At 47.8% G+C, this 24,727-nt stretch overlaps 1 protein-coding gene across 3 annotated transcripts in view; it reads left to right on the forward strand.

Moving 5' to 3' along the window:
• The first annotated feature begins 15,626 nt into the window (after positions 1-15,626).
• Positions 15,627-24,727, forward strand: part of PAQR8 (progestin and adipoQ receptor family member 8) — a 35,114-nt gene continuing 26,013 nt past the window's right edge. The window contains exon 1 of one of the 3 annotated variants that reach the window (XM_050948895.1): positions 15,627-15,868. In XM_050948895.1, the coding sequence (XP_050804852.1) occupies positions 15,821-15,868 (48 nt within the window). In that variant the 5' untranslated portion in view covers positions 15,627-15,820. Of the gene's footprint in view, positions 15,869-22,225; positions 22,308-24,727 lie in introns of those variants that run through there. The other 2 variants (XM_050948897.1, XM_050948896.1) reach the window with 2 other exon arrangements.

Raw genomic sequence — 24,727 nt, forward strand, 5'->3', positions numbered from 1 at the left:
CACAAACTCTCTCAGAATGAGCTAAATTCTCCTTAGTTGTAGTGACTTCAATGGGGCTGTGTCAATGAAGTTGTAGTGACTTCAATGGGGCTGTGAAGGGGAGGATTTGGGCCCAATGTCACACACCTCCAAGCTGGCCTTTGGCATTCTAGCCACATATAAATGTAAATTCTAAACTAATGCAATGTAACGCAACCCTTGTAATGCAAGCAAATGCATAACCATATTGCATGTCCTGTGCTTTCCCCTCCAGCATTTCATCCTTTGTCTAACCTAGATTGAAAGATGTTTGGAGCAGTGACTCTGGACCTGATATTTCACAAAGTAGGTATAAAACGCTACCTAGTCAGGATGGTAACTCACTGCAAATGACTACACAGCATGCACGGTAGTGGAGAATTAGGTCTTATTGACCAGGTTCTGGTCCTTGCTCTGGCTGCTTTGTGTCTTTCTGATGGCACGAAGTACTAGAAAGCAACCCTAATGAAGCTGGAGATTCCCCTCAGAGAAGGGAATCTCTGGGTGACATAAACCCAGCATAGCTGACTCTATACCACCTGCCCTTGGCTCCACTGACAAGGAAGCATGTTGGAGGCAGAAGGAAGTATAACCAAAGCGCAATACACTCCAGAGATCTGGGTTAGCAGAACAGTCCCAGAAGCCCATTCCAGCTGAGGCCAGTTAGAGCACCTTTGAGGGTGAGGCTGCTCCAATTCATGCCTGGGATCATACTAGCTCTTCGCAACCTCCAAAATCAGAGTTGATGGAAAGGTGGTAAAAAGCCACCTATGCTCCCTACTGGGGTGCACCAATCAGGGCTCAAGTTCACATGAGGATTTGGCCGCATGTCTTTATTTTCTCTCTAAAGCACCATGCACATCTATAGTCCTGTTTAACCATGGTGAAGAAAAGCAGCAGTAGCAGAAGAAGAAAGGAATAAGGACCTGCTCCTGCTCCCCCTGAAGCTATTAGGAGTTTTGCCATCGAGAGCAAAGAGAACAGGATCAAGCCTTATATTTTTATAGTTGAGAAACTGAAAAGAGCTTGTTGGATGGAAACATCCAGGAATATGCTGGCTAATGTGTGTGTAAATAAAACCCCAGCCACTGGAATGAACCAATGTGTGCAGTAAACACAGGTGACAGGCATTGGCTAGAATGGGGCAGGAGCAGACAAACCATATGCCTGCAAGTTGGCTGGCAGATTCAGCTATCATAACAAATCACCAGAGGACATTTGGAGCTGTTCATAAATGTTATCAGGACATGACATTGAATATCAGTTCTGGGGCAACTTTCCTCTCTTTGTAAAGCATGGTATGTATTCTCCACTCTCTGTAATTGTTAAGGTTCCTTCCCCACTCTGAACTTTAGGGTACAGATATGGGGACCTGCATGGACACTTCTAAGCTTAATTACCAGCTTAGATCTGATATCGCTGCCATCACCCCCAAGCACTATTTTTCTTCCCTGGGTAGTCTTGAGAGACTTCACCAATTTCATGGTGAACCTAGATCCAAACCCCTTGGATCTTAAAACAAGGAAAAAATCAATCAAGTATTTAAAAAGAAGGCTTTTAATTAAAGAAAAGACAGGTAAAAGAAAACCCTCTGGAAGAGATTAGCATACCAGCTACTCTCACAGACAGATTCAAAACACAGAGGATGTTCCCTTAGACAAAAACTTTAATATACACAAGAATACCCAAATTTGATAATTCCCTTAATGGTACCAAAACAAGTTACAAAGAAAGAAAACGTAAACCTATTTATCCCTTTCTAAAACTTACTACTCTGATAAGAGGCTGGTTCCTTGATCTTTTTCACTCCAGCTGAAACTGAAACTCTAAACAAGGAAAACTTCCCTCTTTCCTTTTGAAACTTCCTGTCCCCGCATTGGTTCCTCTGGTCAAGTGTCAGCTAGGCTAGGTGAACTTCTTAACCCTTTACAGGTAAAAGAGACATTAACCCTTAACTATCTGTTTATGACACGCCCTCCAAATCTCGGACAGTCTGGAACCACACTGGCGGTGATTTCTTCCTAGAACTTTAGAATAAACAGATTAATAAAACATATGCACCTTTACATATACTACTAATTATGTAAAACTACAAGATTTTTCACATTTTAACGAAAATTTAACCAGTCAACTCTGGGAAACTTTCATGGGAGAGTGCATCAGCTACTTTGTTAGAAGCTCCTGAAATGTGTTGAATTTCAAAATCAAAATCTTGGAGAGCTAAACTCCATCGAAGAAGTTTTTTGTTGTTTCCTTTGGCAGTATGAAGCCATTTTAGCGCAGCATGGTCGGTTTGTAGCTGGAAACGCCATCCCCAAACGTATGGGCGTAGCTTTTCCAGGGCATAAACAATGGCATAGCATTCTTTTTCACTGATTGACCAGTGGCTTTCCCTCTCAGACGGTTTCTTGTTGAGAAACACAACAGGATGGAAGTCTTGATCTGGTTCTTCCTGCATTAAAACTGCTCCTACACCACGCTCAGATGCATCTGTGGTTACTAGGAATGGTTTGTCAAAGTCTGAGGCCCTTAGCATAGGGTCAGACATGAGTGTCCCCTTAAGCTGGTTAAAGGTCTTCTGACACTCATCAGTCCACTGAACTGCATTTGGCCATGTCTTACTGGTCAGGTCTATTAGTGGGGCAGCGATTTGGCTGTAGTGTGGTACAAATCGCCTGTAATATCCGGCCAAGCCTTAGAAGGATTGGACCTGTTTGTTTGACTTTAGGACAGGCCATTTTTGGATAGCATCCACCTTGGTCTGCAGGGGATTTGTCGTTCCTTGACCCACCTGGTGTCCAAGGTAAGTCACTTTGTTTTGGCCTATTTGACACTTTTTAGCCTTAACAGTTAGTCCTGCCTGCCTGATGCGCTCGAAGACTTTTTCCAGGTGCTACAGGTGTTCTGCCCATGAATCAGAAAAAATAGTCACATCATCGAGGTAGGCAACTGCATATTCTCCCAATCCTGCTAGGAGACCATCTACAAGTCTTTGGAAGGTGGTAGGTGCATTTCGCAGCCCAAAAGGAAGCACATTAAATTCATACACCCCTGCATGGGTGATGAAGTCTGACCTTTCCTTGGCTGGTTCATCTAGCGGTATTTGCCAGTACCCCTTGGTTAAATCTAATGTAGAGATGAACTGGGCACGTCCCAATTTCTCCAGTAGCTCATCGGTGCGTGGCATTGGATAGTTGTCGGGATGAGTTACAGCATTCAGCTTACGGTAGTCCGCGCAAAAGCGTATTTCCCCATCTGGTTTGGGAACTAGAACCAGTGGAGATGCCCATGCACTTTTAGAGGGGCGGATTATATCCATCTGTAGCATGCTTTAGATCTCCCGTTCTATAGCAGCTTGGGCATGAGGAGACACCCGGGAGGGTGGGGTTCTAATTGGGTGAGCATTACCTGTGTCAATGGAGTGGTATGCCCATTGGGTCCGTCCTGGGGTGGCTGAGAACATTGGCGCAAAGCTAGTGCACAGCTCCTTGATCTGCTGTCACTGCAGACATCCAAAGGACTGGATTCTCTACGGCTGTAGTATTCATGGGTAGAAGATCCGGTTCCACCACCTCTGTCTGAGTCTCTGGTAACACAGATGGGGCCCTGGTGGACGGCTCAGGAACAAGGATGGGTGTGGAAGCTTGCTTGGCCTGGCTGTGTGTGACCATTCCAACCCTCTTGGCCAGCTTCACATGGTTGGCCTAGTCTTCCCCCAGTAGCATGGGGATGGGATAATTGTCATAGACTGCAAAAGTCCACATTCCTAACCAGCCCTTGTACTGGACAGCAACTCAGCTGTAGGCAAGTTTAAAGATTTTGACATGAATGGGTGAAATGTCACTTGTGCCTCTGGGTTGATGAATTGGGGATCCACAAAGGATTGGTGGATAGCTGACATTTGTGCCCCAGTGTCTCTCCACATGATAACCTTCTTTCCACCCACTCTCAAGGTTTCCCTTTGCTCTGAGGGTATTTGAGAGGCATCTGGGCCTGGGGATCTTTGGTGTGATTGTGGTGTAATGAACTGTAATCAGTTGGGGTTCTTGGGGCAGTGGGCCTTTATATGTCCCAGTTCATTACATTTAAAACATCACCCAGCTGACTGGTCACTGGGTTGAGGTGGGTTGCTGGAGACTGGTGAGGTGGGACGATAGGGTGTCTGGGGCTTTTCTTGGGTTGTAGGTGGGGCCTTGGGTTGTCCTCGGTGATAGGGTATAGTTTCGGTTTGCCCTCTCTGATATTCGCTCCAACTTCTAGTAGTTTTTTTCTTTTCTGCCACTTCCATCCATTTGGCTCCAATCTCCCCCGCCTCGGTTACAGTTTTGGGCTTCCCATCTAGGATGTACCTTTCTGTTTCCTCAGGAACACCCTCTAAGAACTGCTCCATTTGCACTAGGAAGGACACAGCTTCCAGAGAGTTAGCACTTCCTCCTGATATCCAGGCATCCTAATTCTTTCCAATGTGGTAGGCGTGTCGGGTAAATGACACATCTGGTTTCCACCTTAGGGCTCGGAACCGCCGATGGGCATGCTCAGGTGTTAGCCCCATTTTGATTCTGGCCTTGGTTTGAAAAAGTTTATAATCATTCATGCGTTCCTTAGGTATTTCAGCCGCCATGTCTGCTAAGGGTCCACTGAGCTGTGGCCTCAGCTCTATCATGTACTGGTCTGTAGAGATGCTGTACCCAAGGCAGGCCCTTTCAAAATTTTCTAAGAAGGCCTCAGTATCATCACCTGCCTTGTAGGTGGGGAATTTTCTGGGATGGGAAACAGTACCTGGAGAAGGGTTGTTAGGGTTGGCTGGTACATCCTGCTTAGCCCTTGCTAATTCCAGTTCATGCTTTCTCTCTCTTTCTCTCTCCTCCATCTCTTTTTCTCTCACCTCCATCTCTTTTTGTTTCTCCTCCATAGCTCTTTTGTGGGCAGCCTTTTTGGCTTTCTCTTCTCTCTGGTGGGCGGCCTCATCTCTGGCCATCCATCTATCATGTTCTTTTTGGCTCTCCACAGCCTGGAGTTTGGCTAATTCCAGCTCCTGTTGTATGTTTTTTTTTTCTTTTCTTGACATGTTTCCCTGCTCTGCCTGAGCTATCTTGGTTTGTGAGGTAAAAAAGAAAACCCACAGCTTTTAACTGGACTTCTCAGAATGAGAAGAGACCAGAAAAACTGGTTTGTAACTTGTCTTTTGCAAACTGTTAATTACTCTCCAGCTAAGCCCAGCTGTAATCCTTTCTAACAAAGCCTTGTTAGAAAAATCTTTATCTGTTTGCCTTCAGGGTATCTCTCCTTCACTGCTTCCCCAGCATCTCAAAGGAGGGAAAAAAATCTGGCTTTTGGTTCCTAAAAAATCCCTCATCGCTGCTCACCATGTCAAGGTTCCTTCCCCACTCTGAAATTTAGGGTACAGATGTGGGGACCTGCATGGACACTTCTAAGCTTAATTACCAGCTTAGATCTGGTATCGCTCCCACCACCCCCAAGCACTATTTTTCTTCCCTGGGTAGTCTTGAGAGACTTCACCAATTTCATGGTGAACCTAGATCCAAACCCCTTGGATCTTAAAACCAGGAGAAATTAACCATCCCCCCTCCTTTCTCACACCAACTCCTGGTGGATCCAGATCCAACCCCCTTGGATCTAAAAACAAGGAAAAAATCAATCAAGTATTTAAAAAGAAGGCTTTTAATTAAAGAAAAGAAAGGTAAAAGAAAACCCTCTGGGAGAGATTAGCCTACCAGCTACTCTCACAGACAGATTCAAAACACAGAGGATGTTCCCTTGGACAAAAACTTTAATACACACAAGAATACCCAAATTTGATAATTCCCTTAATGGTACCAAGACAAGTTACAAAGAAAATAAACATAAACCTATTTATCCCTTTCTAAAACTTACTACTCTGATAAGAGGCTGTTTCCTTGATCTTTTTCACTCCAGCTGAAACTGAGACTCTAAACAAAGGAAAAACTTCCCTCCTTCCTTTTGAAACATCTTGTTCCCCCATTGGTTCCTCTGGTCAGGTGTCAGCTAGGCTAGGTGAACTTCTTAACCCTTTACAGGTAAAAGAGACATTAACCCTTAACTATCTGTTTATGACAGTAATAGACAGCATAGACTGAGTATCGTACCTTACATGGTCACTGAAGGGAAAGTTCTTTCACTATAAACAGAATAGACATGCGTGTTTGATGGAGTAGGAGGAGATCTGACCACATATTTGTTTCAGCAGAAGCCAGTTCTCAGTGCACCTGTGGATTTGCTTACAAAACAAGCCATGAACACCAATGAAGACAGTAGTGACTCGTCGTAAATTGCCAGCATGTAATGTATTTATAACATATGTCATCAGAGAGGTTATTGGCATCTTTCTTCGCTGCTTTGCCCCTTATGCGTAGTTATTTACATCTGTGCAAAGTGTAAATTGCTACCACTAATGTGAGGGCGAGGAGGGGGCTGATTTTTTAGTATACATTGTGATTAGACACCACTGCCCCTTAGTGGGTTGTCTCAGAACTGCTCTATTGAGCATCATAAGCCCTGTACGGCTGTTAGCTGAGGGAAAGTCTCCTCTGGCTTAAATGGTGGGGTCCTGTGCTTTTTAGACTAGTAGGATCTGAGTTCTACCCTTGTTGTCACAGCGAAGCTCATAAAGGTTGTGGCGTGAAGCAGGGGGAACCTATAAATCCCTTCATGGCTATGATTTTGTTCTGATATTAAGAACAAATACTAACACCTTTCCTCCCCCTTACACACAACAGGTAGAGCGCCTGAGAAGTCAGAAGACGCTACGGCTCCAAGCCTCAAAATAACAAGAGTTAGGGCTAAAAATAGCAGCCCATTGTTATTCATGGCAGTGCCCCATGGCAGTTGCTCATATACTGTAGCAGTTGTATTAATAATTTATTTGAGCAATTCAGTCTCTAGGAATGAAAAGAGACAGAGAGAGCAGGGATAATGGAATTGACTCCTATTACTTTGTTCTCCAATCCCAGAGCAGGTTCAGAGATCACCATGGTACCATAGAAACTAAACTATCCAGTCTAATAATAATAATAATAATAATTAGTAATGCTTTACCTTTATATAGCATTGATCATCCATAGATTTGAAGCACTTTACACATGATAATGAAGCTTCACAAAACCCCTTGAGTGGCACAGTTTGCCTGTGGAATCCATTGCCGCATGATGTTTGAGACCAAGAGCTTAGTAGGATTTTTTAAACTGAACATTTATATGGATATCAAGAAAACCTGGAGTTATAGGCAATAATAAAAATAAAGAGTTTGGGTAGGGTTTAGGCCAATCTCTAAATTTTGGGGGTCAAAGGAACTTTTCTGTGCAGGCAGGTTATCTGACTACTTCCTTCAGGGTTCCTTGCACCTTCAGCTCATTTTGGCCATTGTTGGAGATGGTAGGAACAGCACAATCTGCCCCAGTGAAATTAAGTGACTCACCGAAAAGCACAAAAAGTCTGTGCCAGAAGTAGGAAGAGAAACCAGGCCTTCTGACTGAGCACAATGATTGGTGCTATGCCCAAATGTGTGCTAGGCACTGCACAGAACAAACAGGCAGCCCTACCCTGAAGAACTTACAGCAGGGATTGGCAACCTTTGGCATGCGGCCCATCAGGGAAATCCACTGGCGGGCCGAGACGGTTTGTTTACCTGCCACGTCCACAGGTTCAGCCAATTGCAGTGCCCACTGGCTGTGATTCGCCATTCCAGGCCAATGGAGGATGCAGGAAGCAGTGGCCAGCACATCCCTCAGCCAGCGCCACTTCCCGCAGCCCCCATTGGCCCGGAACAGCGAAACTCGGCCAGAGGGGGCTGCGATCAGCCAAACCTGCAGAAGCTGCAGGTAAACAAACCGGCCCGGCCCACTAGCAGATTTCCCTGATGGACTGTGTGCCAAAGGTTTCCGATCCCTGACTTACGGAATAGGATTATAAATAATAAAATATCTGGAAAAGGGGGCAAACAGTCAGGTGGCAAAATTTGCAGATGATAAAAAATTACTCAAGAAAGTTAAGCCCAAAGCTGACTGTAAAGAGTTACAAAGAGATGTCATTGGGAACAAAATGGTAAATGAAATTCAGTGTTGATAAATGCAAAGTAATGCACGTTAGAAAACATAATCCCAACTAGACATACAAAATGATGGGGTATAAATTAGCTGTTATCACTCAAGAAAGAGATCTTGGAGTCATCGTAGCTAGTTCTTTGAAAACATCTGTTCAGTGTGCAGTGGCAGTCAAAAAAAACTAACAGAATGCTAGGAGCCATTAGGAAACAGATAATAAGAGAAAATATCATAATGCCATTATATAAATCTATGGTATGCCTACACCTTGAATACTGCATGCAGTTCTGGTCACCCTGTCTCAAAAAAAGATATATTAGAATTGGAAAAGGTACAGAGAAGAGCAACAAAAATTAATAGTATGGAACAGCTTCTGTATGAGGAGAGGTTAAAAAGACTGGGACTTTCCAGCTTAGAGAAGAGGAAATAAGAGGGAATATGATAGAGGTGTCTGAAATCATGATTAGTGTGGGGAAAGTGAAAGGGAAGTATTATTTGCCCCTTCACATAACAAAAGAACTAAGGATCGCCCGATGAAATTAATATGCAGCAGGTTTAAAACAAAGTACTTCACACAGCTCACAGTCATCCTGTGGAACTTGTTGCAAAACTTGCGAGGGGATGTTGTGACAGACAAAAGTGTAACTGGGTTCAAAAAAGAATTAGATATGTTCAAGATCCATCAATAGCTAACAGCCAAGCTGGTCAGGGACACAACCCCACGCTTGGAGTGTCCCTACGCCTCTGACTGCCAGAAGCTGGGACAGGACAATAAGGGATGGATCATTTGAAAATGTCCTGTTTTGTTTATTCCCTGTGAAGCACCTGGTACCAGCCACTGTCTGAAGACAGGCTATTGGGCTAGATGGACCACTGGTCTGACCCACCGTAGCCTTGTGTTCTAGGAGTTAGACATGACCCAGCCAGTGAGAGTGAGATCAGAGAAGACGGGAGGAGAGAGGGAGTTGAATGGGATAGAAGCAATCAGATCATGCAGTGGTGACTTGGTTAGGTCAGGAACCCTTCCCTTTTTGTTTTCATTGTTTCACTTCTCATAGGCATTGCAGCGGAAGTGAGTTTTAAGGAGGGGTCTGGACGTCGGGGAGGTGGAATGTGGCAAAATAGTGGTGGGAGAGTGTTCCATCCCTTGGGGCAGCATGGAAAAGGGGCTTTATTTCTACAGACTCGCTAGGCTGCTACCCCTGGGGTGCTGACCCTTGCTGACTAATTTAAGCTCTTAAGTAAACATAAACAGTGGCCTTCCAGTGAGTAGAACCTTTGTTGGAACAAGCTGATGGTGTGTGGTTGTCCTCTAGAGCTGTTAATAATTAATATGGAGACTTAAAGAGCAATAAAAGGGGCCTGGGAGGCTTGGCAAAGCATTTCCACTGAGAAATAAAAATGTGTCCATCCAAGTATGTGCAGAACAGAAAGGACAAATGGTCACCATGCAGCAGGTGAACCTGACTTATAACACCGAACCTGGCAGCTTTCAAACAGACGATCTCCAGACATGCAATACTAAGAATGCTCCCAGAGAGTGATCCAGCAAGCCTTGTACACACAGAAAAGCAAAGCCCTGGGCACAGCTGGGTTAGTGTAAACAAGAGAAGAATTTGATGCATCGTTCCTAGGATTGCTAACTTTTTTGGTTTGAATTAGTCTATATCACCCTGTTGAAAAGTGCGGGCTGATTTGACTTTAGTTAACAACCCAGGCAAGGGAGCCAGTGGAGAGGTTGAAAAGTACTTGCCTGCCAGCTCTGGAGAACAAAGTTATTAGCATAGATGCAGCACTGGTACAGTGCAGGCAGCAGGTGCAGAAGCTTCCCCTACGCGGCTGCAACCAATGTGCCTCATTCCTAATCTATGGTGGGACAGTTTCTTTGAGTCCTAAATGGGTGTTTATTTCTTCAGTGTATGTAGCCATATAATTTATTATTTTTTTTATGTGCTATGCCTTTAAATTTATAGGAGTCACCTGGAGACATCTACCATTGTGTGCTGAGTTCAGATGCAGCCTATTATGAAGGAGACACATCCATCCCAAGGACTATCCTGGAGTTTACCTGTGTTCTATCTTGCTTGATTGGCTTCCCTTTTGTCCAAAAATCAATTGGACAAAAAGGAAAGAGCTACTCTGGATCATGTTCACTCCCGTCCTCACTGGGAGTTGTCTTTGCTGAATCGTCCATACTCAGAGCAACTTCCCACAGTAGCCATGTTCCACTTACACAACAGAACTGTACACTGATGTTGGGGGTGGCTCATGAGTGCAGGAACTGGACTCAGACTATGGAACACGCTCCTGCAAGAGAGAAGAATGATCACAGCCTTACAGTGCAAAACTCATTCAATAGATTTTAAAGCCAGAAGAGTCCATTAGGACTAACTAGGCCAGAGATTCTCACTGAGGGTCAGGACCCCCCAGGGGGTCTCAAGGTTCTTACATGGGGGGGTCGTGAGCTGTCAGCCTCCACTCCAAACCCCGCTTTGCCCTCCAGCATTTATAATGGTGTTAAATATATTTAAAAGCATTTTTAGTGGATGGGGGGAGGTTCGCACTCAGGGGCTCACTATGTGAAAGAGGTCACCAGTAAAAAAAAAGTTTGAGAATCACTGAACTAGGCCGACCTCCTACGTAACACAGGCCAGGGAATTCCACTCAATGATTCCTACATCCAGTTCAGGCATCTTTGACTTTGCTTTCCCTCAATACTGGCTTCACGCACACACACTACACCCATTCTCCCTCTTAGGCTTTGTATACACTATGCACCTTTTAGCGACACAACTGTGCCGTTAAAAGACACGCAGTGTAGCCACTGCTTGTCTGCAGGAGAGAGCTCTCCTACTGACAAAATACTTCCACGCCCAACAAGGGGCAGTAGCTTTGTCAGCAGGAGAGTTCTCCTGCCGACAGCGCTTTTCACACCAGCACTTTTTGTCCTTTGGGGCTGGGGTGGGGGGTGTCACATTTCTGAATGACAAAACTTTTGTCGTTCGGGTTCCAGTGTAGCTAGAGACTAAGGCTTTGTCTGTTTCTTCTACAGACTGGGAAGAAAATAAAACACCGTCAGGAGACTACTGTTGGTATTTCTGTATTGAAATGCTCGAGGAAGTGCATACTACAATGCTATCCTGTATTCTAACCTGTTCTGATTTGAACCCTGCTGTTAATGCATGGGTGGACATGCTACCTCCAGATGCTACTGTGGGGCGTATGTGTTCAGCTTGTTGCTTTTTTGTTTCCATGTTGTCTGGGACAACGAATAAAACAGATTGTGACTCCTAGTGATAAAAAAAAAAATGTCACCACCATGGCAAACAGAAACTGAGGAGTGGTTGGGTCAACAAAAGTCCCCATAGCATAGATGACTGGGCGTGTGTATGTGATAGTGGTGACACGTAATTAAGAATGTATGTATCACCTTTCCCTATGCGCTGAAGGCTGATCCCCTGCCAGGATTCACTTCTGTATATGGAGCCTCTGAGGTTTTAAGTAGCTATTTTTATTTTCTTTTGCCTAATTCTCAAAATCAACGGCTCATCTTTAAGAGTAAAAGATGTTTAAAGCATGATTTTCTTTAAGTTATCTCAAAAACTGCCCTCTGCTTCAGCTACAGCACCCTCCAGGATCAGCTCCCAGCCGGCATGGAAAATCCATTGGGGAAGGGAAATTTCCCAGGCCACTTCCACAGTCTATTTTCAGCACTGGGAAAATAGTAAATGTCAGAAACATGGCTGAGTCATTTTTTAAGCCATAATAATAATTGTAGCATAACAATAATTATTTGATGTCTAGTAGTCACAATGTGCTAACCACTGAATAAGACACAAAAAGAAAGGAGATAGTCTCACCTCCTTAGAGCAATACCATGCACGTTACCACTGCTGGGTGATGAGAGATGGTTGTATGAATTACGAGTTATCAGATCACATAATTAGGAACATAGGAATTGCCAGACTGGAGCTGATCTAATTCAGCATCCTGTCTCCAACAGTGGACGGCACCAACTGCTTCTGAGGAAGGTGAATAGACATGCCAGATCTACCTTCTCTAGACCATCCGTTACCTGGTATCCTTGCATTGTGTTTGGCAGAGTAGCTGATACGTTCTACCTGGATATTCCTGGAACAGTTGTCATCATGAGAAGGTGCATTCTACCTAAAGAACATCTGTCAGCAGGGCAGGTGTGATCTTCCTGAAAATACCTATAGCATTGAGCAGCACAGCAGGGGTTTTCTATCAACATAAACCTGCATATTCAGCAGGATTTTGGGTGCACCTGCAGCAGAGGTTAAGTGTTCTGTAGCCAGAGCACTCAGTACCATGGCAGCTGTGTTAGCATACCTGGGATATTCAGCTGAAATCAGGTAATTAAATGGACTAACTGTTGCTGCAGGTCACCAATGCCACTTTTCAGCATCAGCAGAAGTTAACATGCAAAACAAACAGACCCTAAAGTGCAGTGAGCTGTGTGATAAGGTTACTCACAGATTATTCACAAGCATGTTTTAAGATAAATAGGGAAAAGCAATCTATATTGCAAACCATACAAGAGAGAAAGCAAGGACAAACCTGATATAGGCTTTACAAATCAGGTCCTCTAGCAGGTTGGCCAAGCCCAGTCTACCTTCTCTCATAGATCTCTTCATGGTACTTTTCCCTACAGATTCATTCTGGCCTCAGTCTGCCAGTTAAGCAGATACTCCTTAATTTGACATCTGCAAAGTGCTACAATTTGGGAAGCTGTAGGCTATAATATCACGTCACCCTTACACAATGTTTTTCATCAGATCTCAAACGCTTTACATTAACCCCATTTTACAGATAGGGAAACTGAGGCACAGCATGACATGACCTACCTAAAGTCATCCAGAAGGCCAAGAGTCTAGCGAGAAATAGAAGCCAGGCCTTCTGATTTCCAGCCCAGTGCTCCGTTGACTAAACCGCACTACTTGATTGTTCAGCTATTCCTGTCTGACCCTTTAGTTATGTCTACCCAGCCCACAGCAATGAACCTCCCAGCCCAAATTGACAGATTTGGGTGCACAAGGCTTGTGCTACATTGCTAAAAATAGCTGCATAGATGTTGCAGCTGGGGCTCTGATGCCCAGGGTGGAGGGTGGGCTCCAGCCCAAGACGCACCTTCAAAGTGCTGTCTACACAGCTATTTTTAGAGCACTAGAGCGAACCCCACAAAACAAAGCCTGTAAGCCTAGGCTGAGAGGCTCGCTGCTGTGGGCTGTGTTGATATGCCCTTTGGTGCCCGCATTGCAGATAAAGCATAGGAGCCAGCTCGTCCTGGCCACCCTGCTGTGAGGAAAGGAAAAGTAAGTTCCATCCAGAGACTATACATCCTTGAAGGGAAACTCACAAGGATCTTGCTTGTTTCTGCGTGCCACTAGCAGGCATTTCCAGCCTTCGAGTCTTTCCATTGACTTCAGTGGGCTACGAATTGCCATTTAGCAAGGATTATTGCCATGGTTATAATGTACTGACAGCCAGTCAAGGAGATCTGTTCCTCTGGTCCCTTTCACCGTTGGCTCTGAGTTCTTACCCAATTGTGGCTCGCAGGCTAAAACCATGTCACTGTAGTTGGTCATAATTGCGACCTACTGTTAATTCACAGAATGCTGGCAGCTTCCAGCTGACCAGATACATCGGTGCTTAGAAAGATGAGCTGAAGCCTCCAGAGGGTCAGGGAGGTGTTTGCAAGACTAGTAGGCTCAAAATGGGGCCATATTTTCCTCAGATTTTTGCATATAATTCTTTATATGTGACTCTCCCGCTCTCCCAGAATAATTTTTTTGTATTACTGTAGCACCAAGGAGCCCCAGTCATGGACCAGGACCCCATTGAGCTAGGCATCATGAGCAACCCTACATAAACAAATCAAGATGCATTTAGACTGGAAGGGGGGAGGGGGAACAACAGGGATTAAACTTGTGCGAAAGGCTATTTCATTACATTTTTAAATGGCTTGATTTTAGCACCTTGGCAGTGATATATAACTGTAATTAGAGTTATAAGAGAAGTTATGTTATAAATAAAACACCATAGAACCACAGAAATCAGAGCTGGAAAAGACCAGTTAGGTTACCTAGTCCACAGCCACTGCTTCTGTAGCTCTGTCCCTGTGCTGTGGTCTGCGTAGTGCAATCATGTAACTCAATGACTCAACCCACGGTGGTTCCACCCGTTTCCCAACAATCTAATAGACCTTGTTTTTAGGATTTTTTTCCCTAATTTTCAGCCTGTTTCCCCTGCTCAATTTCTTTCTATTCCTCCTAGTGATATACCTCCTTGGATCGCACAATCTGTGGCTGTACAGTCCCAAGTAGCTCTTGGATGCTGATCTGATTGTGATCCAATCCCAATGCACATGAAGTACCATTGAGCTAGTGGGACTGGAGTGGCCAGGAACCCTGCATGCAGCCAGGAATGAGACGGTAAGCAGGGTGAATAATTGAGACCGAAACACAGGAGTGTATCAGTCAGACTACAAACACCTACTGAATTCTGTTTGTAGTGCTGTTGTGGCCATGTTGGTCCCAGGATATTAGAGATACATGGTGAGAGAGGTAATATCTTCTATTGGACCAATGTCTGTTGGTGAGAGAGACCAGCTTTTGAGCTTCCACAGAGCTTTCCTTCAGGTCTGGGAAAGGTACTCAGAGTGTACTGCTAAATGCAAGGTGGAACACGTTGTTTAAGCATGAGGAGTTAACACGTACTGAATTTTGTTTCATGTCTACTTTTAGGTGTGCACTTTACAAGCTCTATGCTGCTCTTGAGCCTCATGGGAAATTTTACTGATGTCAGTGGGGGCTGTAACCATGGATTGAGGCCCTGTGTGTGACATAGCATCAGTGTAAAGAACAAATGCTGGATTTAGAACAGTTTATGTCACCAACTAGCTCCCGGAATTAATACATCTTCCTTCTCAAAAAGAATAATTAACTATACATGGTCCCACTTCTGGGGAGGAAACCAGCCTACAGAACACTGGGGCAATGAGGGCACTAAACACTTCTCAGGATCATGCCCCTGGTGCTTAGAATATTAAGTGATTCTTTTCCAGCATGGGATAATACTCCAACCAGCTGTTTTCACCCTGTCTGTTACAGCTGTCCCCCTGCTGCATTCCTTTTTCCCCTCTCCTTTCTGTTTGTCCTGTGCGGCCGCCCCTCCCGGCCATTGTGCTAACTAAAGTCACAGCCCTATTCATAGGAATGGCTTGTACAGACTAACTGGAGCCATTGCTCTGCCTAGGGAGGGGGCTTCTTGCTTCTTTGTTTGGCTCCTTTGTTCAGACCTGGGCTCGGTGTGGGGGGTGCTGCCCAGAAATGCAAGACCTGAAGTGGCCGACTAATTAAGCATATGAGTCATACCTGTGGCTCCGAACATGCCTATGCTTACCTGCAGCCTTTCCCTGCCTTCTCTCCTCCCCGTATCAAGAGGAGCCAATCAAAAGTACTGGTGGGAAACTGCCTGAGTTTGCCTTTAAAGCCGGACATTTTTGGATCAGACCTTGGAGAAGGTCCTTGCTTTGCCACCTGGTCTGATCAGCTAGGGGTCTTTGGGGGGCTGTTTTCCCGCTCTTGTTTGTTTTTGAGCGTACCCCCATTTTTAAACTCCCCTCCCACGAACAATGAATTTGTGCCTGGAGATCTCCTGATTACTGTAAGCCAATCGAGTCCTCTCTCCATCCTCCGATGCTACTGCTGTTCCTGCCTCTGTGCTTGCTGCTGTCCTGGGGATTGGTAAGAACTCCCTCTTGCAGACTCCCCCTGTCCTAGCTGCTGCCTTGTTTCCCCAGCAGACAGACCCAAGCTAAGTCCTTGGTCTGTATCTGTAATCTGTTTCTTGCTCTGCAGCGCCTTTGCTGCTAAAAATAAGCCTGTGCCGCTGCTAAGCTGTGCCTTCCGGGACTGTATCCTGGGCCGCCGGCTTGCAGCCGCTCCACTGCTGCAGCCCTGCTGCCCCCCTGGGGGCTGTACCCTGGTAACACACCACTCTGCCCTCTGGAACTGCTCCCCCCTCCCGATCAAAGAATCGGCATAATGTAAGGTGCACCTATTAGAATCAGGTTCTTAGTCTAGATAAGTTGTAATTTCATTTTGCATAGCTGTGGTTAAGTTAGGTTTAAAGAATTGTTTGTATTGTGCTCTGTAAGTTAGGTTTAAAAAAGAATTGTTGCATTGTGTTCTGTTACTTGCTAATTTGTGTAGTCTTGGCTAAGTTAGATCATAAATAAGATTTTGCTGTGTTCTGTATAATTGTGGTTAAGTCTGTCTTCCTGCTGCCCTAATCCACCCCCCCCAAGCTTGCCCGTGTCTCCCCCCGAGCTCCCTAGTCACTCGTTGCAGTCTCTCTGCTGTTTTAAACTTGCAGCCTGTCTGCTCTCTGTGTCTCCCTGAGTTTAAATCTCCCTCCGCAGCGCCTCTGCCTTTGGTCTCTGCTCCACCACGTGCTCCTCTTCCCCCATCCCCTAACCTCATTCCTCTACCACTGCCATTCTTTCTCTCTCTCTCTTTTAATCCCTTCCCCCACGTGTTCACTCCGCTCCTACTGCTGCCAAACCTCAATTGTATTACTGAAGTCTAGCATAAAACCCCATTGGTTACCCTTTTTCTCTCTGACACACCTCACATTTTACATTTACACCACTGTGACACATTTTTACCTAAAGTTGTTGGTTATTTAACACACACTAAAAGAAACCCCTCCCCAATTGTCTACCTTAACAAACCCCATATCCCTCACTATTGAATTTTCCCTGTTTTTGCATTTTCTTAATAAAGTTTATTTTGTACCCCACCAGTGCAGTAGTTGTCCCCCAAGATCCCTTACCTGCTGGCAGGGTCACACCCTTTTTCTTTCTTTCCCCCAACATGCTATAAAAACTCCATGGCCCACCTGTGCCACAACAACCATTTTTCTGCATATAAAAGCATAGGTGCTGGAACTAGGGGTGCTGGGGGTGCAGCCACACCCCTTGGCTTGAAGTGGTTTCTATCATATACAGGGTTTACAGTTTGGTTCCATGGTTCACAGCACCCCCATTATACAAATTGTTCCAGAGCCCCTGTATAAAAGCCAGGGCTGGCATTAGGGGGTGACGAGCAAGGCAATTGTCCAGGGTTCCCACAAAGTTAAATTGCTCAGGCTTCAGCTTCCCCTCCGGGTGGTAAAGCTTAGGGCAGAAAGCTGAAGCCCTTCTGCCCTGGGCTCCATGCCGACCCTGCTTGGTCCATGCCGCGAAACCTGCTCGCAGCCCCCAAGGGGGTCTCGGACCCCTGGTTGAGAACTGCTGCTTAAGAAACCAGTCATGTGTGAGTACAATCATGCTAGGAAACAGGGTTATTTGATACAATAAACTGTCTCCCCATGTCGGAAATTACAAAACAGCAGCTCAGCGGAGGATGCAGAAAGGGGTTTAGTATAGAAGCAGCTGTGAAACTAGTTAACTTCCTAATCTACTGCATTTACATCAAAGTTGTTGCAAACCAGTTCTCCTTTTAAAACAAAAGAATCTTCACTCCCATGCACTCTCATCAAAACCCCTGAGGTTGGGCAGGGCAGAATTTGGTCCATGGTGAGCAAAGAAAATTATTAAGGATCCAGAATATTTATATGTTGCAAGACTAGACCTGGGCTGAACAGGTTTCAGTGACATGGTGACTAAAATGGCAGCAGCTGCTGGTACCTTGTCTACATTGGAATGCCTACTGCTGGTCCACTGGTGGAGCTGTACTGGAGGTATTAACAGTGGCAAACTTTAGTGGGAAAAGCCTAGAATCAATACAACTGTAGACACTCATCCTCCAACTTCCTGCACACAGCTGTAGACACGCATCTTCCAGCTTCCTGAAGTGCTTGTCTGGAGTTACATTGATTTCAATGGGACAGTCACTCCGGGCAGAAGCCTCACTGAAATCTGTGCAGGGGCAGTATTCCATCCTCTTGCAAGTAGTTGCAGGACTGGAGCCTGCGTATCTGAATGGCTGCAGAGGGGCAAGACTTTTTTTTTCTGGATTGCCATCTAGCCCCCTCAAAATTCACAGGAGATGCCTGATTTTTTAGTCTATTCCATGCCCCATAAAACTACCGTTAGGATATTAACGCTTCACACATGTGTACTCTGAGCTGGGTGCCGGGTCAGAACACCATGATTTGCGGCTATCACAGAAATGCCATTATGATTTTGCAATATCATGGTATGACTCAGATTCCGTCTCAGATGAAAATAACAAGGATCTTGTGAGTTCTTCCTATCTAGAAAATGGTGTGTTTCAATGTCACCTTTTTCGTACATTGCCAGAACAGAATACACAGGTCTGGAAATATTACTGAAAATGCAATCATCTAAAAGGGATCAAACCTTCGCATAGGGGATGCGAATAGGCTTTCTGCTGCTGGTTTCTAGAGCTGAGGATTACTGATTTTTGTCAGTAACCGATAATAATGTAGATTAGTAAAGGAGGAAAGGCAGCAGGGATAAAGGTTTATTGAGTGCTATATTGTGGTATTACACAGGAAGCACAGTTTAAAGTGGGGGTGGGTGCACCCGAGTCAGTGTATGCCTGCCTGTATGTGACTGTGTGTGTGTTCAGATGAATGTAACTGTGTGTCTATCTTAACCTGTGTGTGTTTATGTGATTTGTGTATGTCTCCATGTGACAATATGTGAATGTGACTCTGTGTCTGTGTTAAAATGTGAGGTTTTATGTGATTTTTATGTGTGCGCCTCTAGGTAACATGGTGGGTGTATGCCTGTGAATGTGACCGTGTTAAATTGCTTGTGTTTATGTGACTGTGTGTCAGGGTCTGTGCATGTGTGTATGTGTGTGTTTTAAAGAGTGTATGGGAATGTGATTCCTGGGTGTCAAGTTATGAGGGGGGGGGTCAAAATGTGTATTTTATGTGCATGTGTGTCAGAATGTGTTTTTGGGGGGGTCAATATACGTTTGTGCATATGAGGAGGGAGATTGGTATGTATGTCAGATCCGACTGTGTGCGTATCAGGGTGTATGAAGGGTCACTGTGGGAGAGGGTTGGGCTAGGTGTGTATCAGGAGTGTCAAGGGGATCACTGTGTGGGGATCAGGCAATGTGTGTATCAGAGGGTGCTGAGGGTCATTGTGTGTGTGTGTGTGTGTGTGTGCAAGATCAGGCTGTTTGTATCAAGGGTGCACTGTGTGGGGCAGAGACTGGGCTGTGTGTGTGTATCAGTGGCTGTGAAAGGGTCACTATGTTGCGGGGATCAGGCTGTGTGTGTACCAGGAAGTGTGGAGAGATCACTGTGTGTATGTGGGAGATTGGGTTGTGCATCAGGGAGTGTGGAGGGGTCACTGTGTGTGCAGCAGGGAGTGTGGGAGGGTCACTGTGCGGCATGGGGGGGGAGATTGGGCTGTGTATCTATCGGGGATGTGGAGGGATCACTGTGTGTATGTGGGAGATTGGGTTGTGTATCAGGGAGTGTGGAGGGATCACTGTGTGTGGAAGATCAGGCTGTGTATGGATCAAGGGTGTGGAGGGATCACTGTGTGGGGGAGAGATTGGGCTATGTGTGTGTATCAGTGGGTGTGGAGAAGTCACTGTGTTGAAGGGATTGGGCTGTGTGTGTACCAGGAACTGTGGGGTAAGTCATTGTGTGTGTACCGGGAGTTGTGAAAGGGTCATTGTGTAGGGGAATCAGGCTGTGTGTGTACCAAACTGAGCGGGGGGAGGGAGGAGGAGGGATTGGGATTGGGATTGGGATTGGGCTGTGTGTATACCAGGAAATGTGGGGTAAATCACTGTGTGTGTACTGGGAGTTGTGAAAGGGTCATTGTGTGGGGGAATCAGGCTGTGTTTGTACCAGGCTGCGGGGGAGGGATTGGTTGGTTGGGCAGGCGGGCGGGCTGTGTGTGTACCAGGCAGTATGAGGAGGTCACTGAGTATGGACCAGGTGTAGGGGGGCACTGTTGTGCATATACCGGGGAAAGGAGGGCTCACTCTGGGGGGCATTGTACTGTGTGTGTACCGGGGTGGGGGGAGGGAGTCAGTGTGCATACCAGGCAATGTGTGGGGTCAGTGTGTGTACCATGGTTTGCGTGTTGAGGGCAATCAGTGTCTGTAGCAGGCAGTGGGAGAGGGATCCGTGTATAGTAGGCATTGGAGGGGGGTCTCACGGGGGAGAGGGCTAGTTTGTGTGTTAGATCAGTGTGTACCAGGCAGTTGGGAAGTTTTACTGGGAGGAGGAGATCAGTACTAGGCAGCGGGAGGTCTCATTGTGTGTGTGTGTGTGGGGTGTCTATGTGTACAAGGGGTAGTCTCACTAAAAGGGCCAGTGGGTGTGTGGCCGAGGGGATGGGGGGAGTCAGTGTGTATCTGGTGGTGGGAGGAGGGGTCTCACTGGGGGGGGTCATTGTGAACCAGGCGGGGGGGATCACTGGGGAGTCAATGGGGGTAGGGAGGGTGTCATCATGTACCAGGCAGTGGAGGACTCACTGGGTGTTAGTGTGTATGTGTGTCACTGTGTACCAGGCAGTGGGGGGAGGTCACTGTGTCCCAGGCGGTGGGGAGCTCATTGGGCAGTGTGTGGGGTCACTGTGTACCAGGCAATGGGGGGGGTCACTGGGGGTTAGTGGGGAGTCAGTATTGATCGGGCAGTGAGGTTAGAATTGGGGGTCACTGTGTACCCGGTGTGGGGGGTCACTAGGCAGTGTGGGGGGGTCACTGTGTACCGGGGGGGGCGGTCACTGCGGGTTAGTGAGGGGTCAGTATTGATCGGGCAGTGAGGCTGGAGTTGAGGGTCACTATGTACCAGGCGGTGGGGGGAGCTCACTGGGCAGTGTGTGGGGGTCACTGTGTACTAGGCGGTGGGGGGGCTCACTGGGCAGTGTGTGGGGGTCACTATGTACCAGGCGGTGGGGGGGCTCACTGGGCAGTGTGTGGGGGTCACTGTGTACCGGGCGGTGGGGGAGGGGGGTGGGTCACTGGCGGTTAGTGGGGAGTCAGTATTGATCGGGCAGTGAGGTTAGAATTGGGAGTCACTGTGTACCCGGTGTGGGGGGTCGCTAGGCAGTGTGGGGGGGGTCACTGTGTACCGGGTGATGGGGGGAGCTCACTGGGCAGTGTGGGAGGGTCACTGTGTACCAGGCGGGGGGGGGGTCACTGCGGTTTAGTGGGGGGTCAGTATTGATCAGGCAGTGAGGCTGGAGTTGAGGGTCACTATGTACCAGGCGGTGGGGGGAGCTCACTGGGCAGTGTGTGGGGGTCACTGTGTACCAGGTGGTGGGGGGAGCTCACTGGGCAGTGTGTGGGGGTCACTGTGTTACAGGCGGTGGGGGGGCTCACTGGGCAGTGTGTGGGGGTCACTGTGTACCAGGCGGTGGGGGGGCTCACTGGGCAGTGTGTGGGGGTCACTGTGTACCAGGCGGTGGGGGGGCTCACTGGGCAGTGTGTGGGGGTCACTGTGTACCAGGCGGTGGGGGGGCTCACTGGGCAGTGTGTGGGGGTCACTGTGTACCAGGCGGTGGGGGGGCTCACTGGGCAGTGTGTGGGGGTCACTGTGTACCAGGCGGTGGGGGGCTCACTGGGCAGTGTGTGGGGCTCACTGTGTACCAGGCGGTGGGGGGCTCACTAGGCAGTGTGGGGGGTCACTGTGTACCAGGCGGTGGGGGGCTCACTGTGTACCAGGCGGTGGGGGAGCTCACTGGGCAGTGGGGGGGTCACTGGGGGTTAGAGGAGGGTCAGTATTGATCGGGCAGTGAGGCTGGAGTTGGGGGTCACTGTGTACCAGGCGGTGGGGGGCTCACTAGGCAGTGTGGGGGGTCACTGTGTACCAGGCGGTGGGGGGCTCACTGGGCAGTGTGTGGGGCAAACTGTGTACCAGGCGGTGGGGGGGGCCGTTCGGGGCCATGCGGGTGTAGCCCCGCTGCAATGCCGGGTCCCTGCCCGGGCTGGACGCGTAACCGGCCGGGCCAGGTACCGAGCGAAGCTGCCGGGGAAGGCGGCGCAGCCGGCAGCCGCCGTGGGCAGGGCATGCGCGGGGCAGGGCTCCCCGTCAGCCCCCGGCCCCGCCCGCCTGCAGGCAGCCCCGGCAGGAGATGCGCAGCCCGGCCGGCCGGCGGCTCCATCCCGGGCGCCCCAGGGTCGCGGCTGCCGCTGCCGCGCTCCAGGATCGCAGGGAGCTGCTGCTGCTGGAGGAAGCGCGGTGAGTCTGCAGCGACACCGATCCCGGGCTGGGCCCACAGGGCGCGGGGCAGCAGCACCGCCCAGTCTGGGAGGTCCCGTGGGCCCCCTGCACAGAAATAGGTGGGCACCCTCCGTGCACCGCTCCCCAGAGATGGGCACCCCCATGTACCCCTCCCCCAGAGATGGGCTTCCCTGCCCAGAAATAGATGGGCACCCATTGTGTATCCCTCCCAGAGATGGGAACACCCCTGCACAGATAGAGATGGGCACCCCCATGTACCCCTCCAGAGATGGGCACCCCCATGTACCCCTCCCCCAGAGATGGGCACCCCATGGCACAGAAATACATGAGCACCCCTTGTGTGTCCCTCCCAGAGATGGGCACCCCTAGAGAGGCACACAGACAGCACCACTGTCTGCCCTCGCCTCAGTTAGGGCCCAGATGCTCCCCTTCTACACCAACCTAGATCGATACTATTGTGCTCCACCCCCACTCAGCTGAGCACCTAGAGTGAACACCCCTCGTATGCCCAAAGGATAGATAAGTACTTCTGTGCATCCCAGAGATGGACATCTTTTCAGTTGGGCACCTTTTGCACACCCACAGAAATAGCTGTGTCTGTACTACGCTCCACATGGTGTTGATCTTGGTGGTGTGAAAGGAAGGATGGTCCAGTGGTTAGGAAATAAACCTGGGAAGCTTTCAGATCCCTGGGCCAAAACCAGCAGCCCTTGTGAAACACCAACAGACCTCAGTCGTCATCGAACTTGAGACCTCTGGAGCCTAGTGCATGAACTAAAAGCCAGCTGGCTGTTAGCTCAGGCTGCAGAGCAGAGTCATTTTCTCTCTCTCTCTCTAAGTGGTCTTGGTGCCACTAGATGGGACAGAACCCCACAGCAGATGTGTAGGTTACATACTTCCCCTAGCTGAGGAAGCGCATCCTGAGCTTCAAAGACTTCCCAGTTGAAATTACAGAGAAGCCCTCACTTGAAACTGCTACAGACCCTGGTCATTGGTGGATGGGATTGAACCTGAGACCTCAGTGTGAGCCTCTACTGCATGAGCTTATATCCATCTGTTTGTTAGCTAAGGCTGTAGAGCAGACTCGTTGTCTCTCTTTAAATGGTCTCGGTGCCACTTGGTGTGTGGGTTACACTTGCTCAAACAAAACTTTTGATTAACAACTGAGTAAGGACCTGAGGATTTGGCTCACTATTAGTACATCAGCTGGTCACATTTCTGATCTGCCTGTCTCAAGATGCATTATTTTGTTTGTGTCTTTTCTGGAATGTGTTGTTTTACATCACACACAGTTGCGAGGTGTGTATTAGCTGTGGACCTGATTCAAAGCACACTGAAGTCAAACAATGTGAGTCTTTCCATTGATTTCAGTGACCTTTGGATCTAGGGTGACCATATAGCAAGTGTGAAAAATTGGGACGGAGGGTGTGTGTGGGGTAATAGGAGTCTATATCAGAAAAAGCCCCAAATATCAGGACTGTCCCTATAAAATCAGGACATCTGGTCACCCTATTTGGATCAGGGCCTTTGTTGCTTGTATATTTCATTAGTATTTGGAAAAGAAGAACCTTGCACTTAAGGGAAAGTGAGCCCGAATTTGCTTTTTCCTTTGGCCACTTTCTCTGCCTTTGTATGTAAGGAAGGCAATGGTTCTGCTATTGTGGGGAACTTTCCTGGCTTCTGCACCAGCCCGGTGAAATGGGCTAGCGGAAGGATCTGAGTCCTCGCTCCCACTTCCTTTACCCAGAGGCCTCCCTGCCCTTGAGGACTCCCCTTGCACTCTCCTGTCTGGCAGAGTCCTCGTAACCCCAGTAAGGCTGAGCCCAGGATTCCTGGGGGGCTTGACCGCCAACCCTGCTATGGTCACCTGGGACAGGGGCTAGGATGTCCCCACTCCGGGGTACTCTCTCTGGACTGGGTGCTTTCCTGACCCACTGATCATTACATGTGATTTAAAACAATACAGTTTATTTAATTAACAATTAGTTTAAAAAGGAATATGGAAAATGGGAAAGGTTGAAGGAAACACATCACCCTGCTCTGTGGCAGGGAACATCACAAAGAGTGTCTCTGGAATGTCAGGGCAGTTCACAGTCTGTTTCTTGTAGGTCCCGACTGTGCTGTGCTGCAGGGATGCTGTGGGTTGGACACTTGCTCGGGTGGTGACTACGTCTCAGGTTCTAGGTGGCAGGACCCTTCTTCCCAGCATCGCCCCCGCCCTGTCAGGGTTCTGATCCCCCTCCAAGTCTGGCCTGCAGAGCCTTTTGACTGAGGCATCTCCCTGTGCTGGGCCCACTGCCCAGGGTCCCCTCGCTTTCCCCAGCTGCTCACTGCACCCAGCTCCGGACCACGTTAGTAAGGCTCACTCAAAAGAAATTAACTTGAGGGTAGATAACTTGAATTAACTCTGCAGTTAA

Source organism: Gopherus flavomarginatus, chromosome 4 (genome assembly GCF_025201925.1).
Source record: "Gopherus flavomarginatus isolate rGopFla2 chromosome 4, rGopFla2.mat.asm, whole genome shotgun sequence".
Lineage (NCBI taxonomy): Eukaryota > Metazoa > Chordata > Testudines > Testudinidae > Gopherus > Gopherus flavomarginatus.